General features: G+C 39.0%; 1 protein-coding gene across 1 annotated transcript; it reads right to left on the bottom strand.

Moving 5' to 3' along the window:
• Positions 1-4,283: 4,283 nt before the first annotated feature.
• Positions 4,284-4,534, bottom strand: LOC109027238 (non-histone chromosomal protein HMG-17-like). The gene has a single exon (XM_055391964.2). It carries the CDS (start codon positions 4,530-4,532, stop codon positions 4,284-4,286), a length of 249 nt encoding a protein of 82 aa, XP_055247939.1. The 5' UTR covers positions 4,533-4,534.
• Between the last annotated feature and the right edge of the window lie 545 nt (positions 4,535-5,079).

Here is a 5,079-nt window from a genome sequence, read left to right on the forward strand (position 1 = left end):
AAATTCCTGAACACATACACCCTCCCAAGACTAAACCAGGAAGAAGTTGAATCTCTGAATAGACCAATAACAGGTTCTGAAATTGAGGCAATAATTAATATCCTACCAACCAAAAAAAATCCAGGACCAGATGGATTCACAGCCAAATTCTACCAGAGGTAGAAAGAGGAGCTGGTACCATTCCTTCTGGAAATATTCCAATCAATGGAAAAATAGGGAATCCTCCCTAACTCATTTTATAAGGCTAGCATCATCCTGATACCAAAGCCTGGCAGAGACACAACAAAAAAGGAGAATTTTAGACCAATATCCCTGATGAACATTGATGTGAAAATCCTCAATAAAATACTGACAAACTGAATCCAGCAACACATCAAAAATCTTACCCATCATGATCCAGTCAGCTTCATCCCTGGGATGCAAGGCTGGTTCAACATACACAAATCAATAAAAATAATCCATTACATAAACAGAACCAATGACAAAAACCACATGATTATCTCAATCAATGCAGAAAAGGCCTTTGACAAAATTCAACAGCGCTTCATGTTAAAAAGTCTCAGTGAACTAGGTATTAATGGAACTTATCTCAAAATAATAAGAGCTATTTATGACAAACCCGCAGCCAATATCATACTGAATGGGCAAAAACTGGAAGCATTCCCTTTGAAAACTGGCACAAGACAGGGTGCCCTCTCTCACTACTCCTATTCAACATAGTGTTGGAAGTTCTGGCCAGGGCAATTGGGCAAGAGAAAGAAATAAAGGGTATTCAATTAGGAAAAAAGGAAGTCAAATTGTCCCTGTTTGCAGATGACATGATTGTGTATTTAGAAAACCACATCATCTCAGCCAAAATCTCCTTAAGCTGATAAGCAACTTCAGCAGTCTCAGGATACAAAATCAATGTGCAAAAATCACAAGCATTCTTATACACCAATAACAGACAAACAGAGAGCCAAATCATGAGTGAACTCCCATTTGCAATTGCTTCAAAGAGAATAAAATACCTAGGAATCCAACTTACAAGGGATGTGAAGGACGTCTTCAAGGAGAACTGCAAACCACTGCTCAATGAAATAAAAAAGGACACAAACGAATGGAAGAACATTCCATGCTCATGGATAGGAAGAATCAATATCATGAAAATGGCCATACTGCCAAGGTAATTTATAGATTCAATGCCATCCCCATCAAGCTACCAATGAAAAACTTCACAGGAAAACTATTTTAAGTTCATATAGAACTTTATGAAGTTCCATTAACAAAAAATACCCCTCATAGCCAAGACAATCCTAAGCAAAAAGAACAAAGCTGGAGGCATCACGCTACCTGACTTCAAACTATACTACAAGGCTACAGTAACCAAAACAGCATGGTACTGGTACCAAAACAGGTACATAGACCAATGAAACAGAACAGAGGCCTCAGAAATAACACCACACATCTATAACCATCTGATCTTTGACAAACCTGACAAAAATGAGAAATGGGGAAAGGAGTCCCTATTTAATAAATGGTGCTGGGAAAACTGGCTAGCCATATGCAGAAAGCTGAAACTGTATCCCTTCCTTACACCTTATACAAAAATTAATTCAAGATGGATTAAAAACTTAAATGTTAGACCTAAAACCATAAAAACCCTAGAAGAAAAACTAGGCAATACCATTCAGGACATAGGCATGGTCAAAGACTTCATGACTAAAACACCAAAAGCAATGGCAACACAAGCCAAAATTGACAAATGGGATCTAATTAAACGAAAGAGCTTCTGCACAGCAAAAGAAACTACCATCAGAGTGAACAGGCAACCTACAGAATGGGAGAAAATGTTTGCAATCTACTCGTCTGACAAAGGGCTAATATCCAGAAGCTACAAAGAACTTTAACAAATTTACATGAAAAAAACAACCCCATCAAAAAGTGGGCGAAGGATATGAACAGACATTTCTCAAAAGAAGACATTTATGCAGCCAACAGGCACATGAAAAAATGCTCCTCATCACTGCTCATCAGAGAAATGCAAATCAAAACCACAATGAGATACCATCTCATGCCAGTTAGGATGGTGATCAATGAAAAGTCAGGAAATGACAGATGCTGGAGAGGAAGTGGAGAAATAGGAATGCTGTTACACTGTTGGTGGGAGTGTAAATTAGTTCAACCATTGTGGAAGACAGTGTGGCAATTCCTCAAGGATCTAGAACTAGAAATACCATTTGAACCAGCGATCCCATTACTGGGTATTTATCCAAAGGATTATAAATCCTGCTACTATAAAGACACATGCACATGTGTATTTATTGTGGCACTATTCACAATAACAAAGACTTGGAACCAACCCAAATGTCCATTAATGATAGGCTACATTAAGAAAATGAGGGACATATACACCATGGAAACCAATGAAGCCATAAAAAAGGATGAGTTCATGTCACTTGCAGGGACACAGATGAAGCTGTAAACCATCATTCTCAGCAAACTATCACAAGGAGAGAAAACCAAACACCACATGTTCTCACTCATAGGTGGGAATTGAACACTGAGAACACTTGAACATAGGGCAGGGAATGTCACACACTGGGGCCTGTCAGGGTGCAGGGGGCTGGGGGAGGGATAGCATTAGGAGAAATCCCTAATGTAAATGAGAAGTTGATGGGTGCAGCAAACCAACATGGCACATGTATACCTGTGTAACAAACCTGCACGTTGTGGACATGTACCCTAGAACTTAAAGTATATTAAAAAAAAAAGAGTTCTTCAACAAAGTGGACTATATCCACATTTTAGAGCCCTCTCCTTCTTCCCATGTCCCATGAAATTCCAGTATAAACTTTAAAAATAAAACACATAGCAACTCTGGAAATCTAGGAGGACCCCAACTGCAGGCCAGGACAGCGAGGGTTTCTGGAAAACAGAAAGCAGAGGCAAACAGATCACCGATGAGACAACAGCACTGAGGGACTCATACACAAGCAAAAGCAGTTCCTCCAAAAGTGAATTTCCTCAGGAGAATTGCAAAAGAATTTTACAACAGAGGCTTAAATCAAAGTGGTAGCTTTCACTTTAGGTTCCATTAGGTTCACAGAAGCATCAAAAAGGCTATGTTCAATATATTCACAACTAGAGATTTCTACTGCGTATTTGATAAAATAAAACAATATTTTAGGAGTTCAAGGGGATCCTAGTAAGGGAGCCTCCTGTAGACACGTCACCAGAGCTGAGTCAGATGCGGCCACTCAAGCATTTATTCCTGGGTAAAAGCAAACATGCAATCTGGTAAACTGAGAATTCTGACAAGGGCGACTCAGATACCTTAGGTGACTAACTGCTGCTTTGGGGGATGGGGATGAGTATAAGAAGTCTTTTTAATAACATTATCACTGAAAATAACAGGCAATATGTATTTAATTAATGATATGCTTTTGTTACTGTCAAACTGATTTAACTATTTTTTCAAGCCAAATTGTATCCAGCTTTATTAAAGATACTTTCCATAAACAATCATGGTATTTCAGGCAGAACATGGGTAGGCAATCTCTAACAGTATACAACAACTTTCAAACTCCCTTCTTCAATGGACTACCAAAAATCAGAAAGCCACCATAAAATCCAAAGAAGCCTTCATCTGATGCTCTGAACAGGGAAAGTTTAGAGTGAGGGTTGACATTTCACATTTAGCATTTGTTTAATAACTTTTCACAAGCCAACCCTGACTTTCAGGAAGTGAAATGAAAATGGCAGAATTTATCTGAAGAGCCACAATCTAGAAACAGAACCACTGATCTTTCGAGGGATGCCATTTCAGTGGCATCACTGGACAGTCCAGATTGCCTGACACACTGGTAACCAAACACTGGGGGTCAGGTCCCAACAGATGTCTGGGTTTAAGGGAGTTAAGTCTATGCTGAAAGGTGGAAAAGGAGAAGAGGACGTAAAAATGAATTTGTTTTTCCATACCACAAGGTTTTTGTTCCAAGGTGGCCATGTGTGTCAAAGTCAGGGAATCCCTTCTCCTGGTAGCCAAGAGGAAGTCTCTCAAAACTAGAAGAAAAAGGTTTTCCCCATATCAATTCAGCTTTGGAGACACTTTATTAGTGACATATGCCCCTTCCCCCTAAAACAACAATGAAGTGTTCTGTGTGCTAACAACATAGCTTAAAAAAAAAACAAAATTCTGCATTTTTATAAAACTTGATGAAAATAGTATTTCAAACTGTACAGTCACCAGACGTACCCAGTTATCAAAAATGCACACACTTCCCCTGGCATCTCCAGCACCTTCAGCTTTCTGTGCCTGGTCTGTTGGCATCTCCATTTTCTGTAGGGTTATTCCCCTCCTTGCCAGCATCAGCTTTCCCCTTTTTCCCTTTTGGTACCTTCTCTCCCCTCTTTGCAGGGGCCTTTTTAGTCTTGGGCTCTGGCTTTGGAGGAGGAGGTTTAGCAGACAACCTCGCGGATCTTCTCTGTGGTTCGTCCCTTACCTTGGCTTTATCTCCTTTAGCATCCCCTTCAGCCTTTCTCTTGGGCATGGTGGCGGTGATGGCGGCAGAACGTAGATGCCCAGCGCGGGCTTTGGTCAGTCCTGGGGTCGTTCTTGCCTCTTCACACTGCTCCTGATTTAACGTTACAACATGTTTTAATAGTTTGTAGAGTTAGTCTCCCCCTCACTTCTCATTTTTAAAACATTCTTAGAGATTTCTGTTCTTTTGTCTTTTTGATATCTTATTTAAAAGTTTACTTATCCCCAAGTTTTAAAAATAATGCATAAAATAAACTCCAACTTGGCTTTTTAAAGGTAGAAAAATAAAAGATAAAATGGCTGCTGGATTCATTTTCTAAAAAGCAGAATATTGTAATATTTTGATTTTTTTCCAGAAAAATCAAAATAGTAGAAAAAATCGTATTTCAGTGAAACATGAACTCTTACATCATTTAAGTTAATTGAATTAGAAGACAAGTTAATATGTGAGACATTTATCCTTCTGAAATAAAGTTAAATCCTGAATATGCCTCCTTAATTATTCACATTCCTCCAAAGGTTTAAATCAAGGTGGTAGCTTTCAGTTTAGGTTCCAT

The sequence above is a fragment of the Gorilla gorilla genome, chromosome 5 (genome assembly GCF_029281585.2).
Source record: "Gorilla gorilla gorilla isolate KB3781 chromosome 5, NHGRI_mGorGor1-v2.1_pri, whole genome shotgun sequence".
NCBI lineage: Eukaryota > Metazoa > Chordata > Mammalia > Primates > Hominidae > Gorilla > Gorilla gorilla.

What these genes read in the sequence shown, in the direction of transcription:
- LOC109027238 (XM_055391964.2), bottom strand. Translation starts at nt 4,532, where the DNA reads ATGCCCAAGAGAAAGGCTGAAGGGGATGCTAAAGGAGATAAAGCCAAG.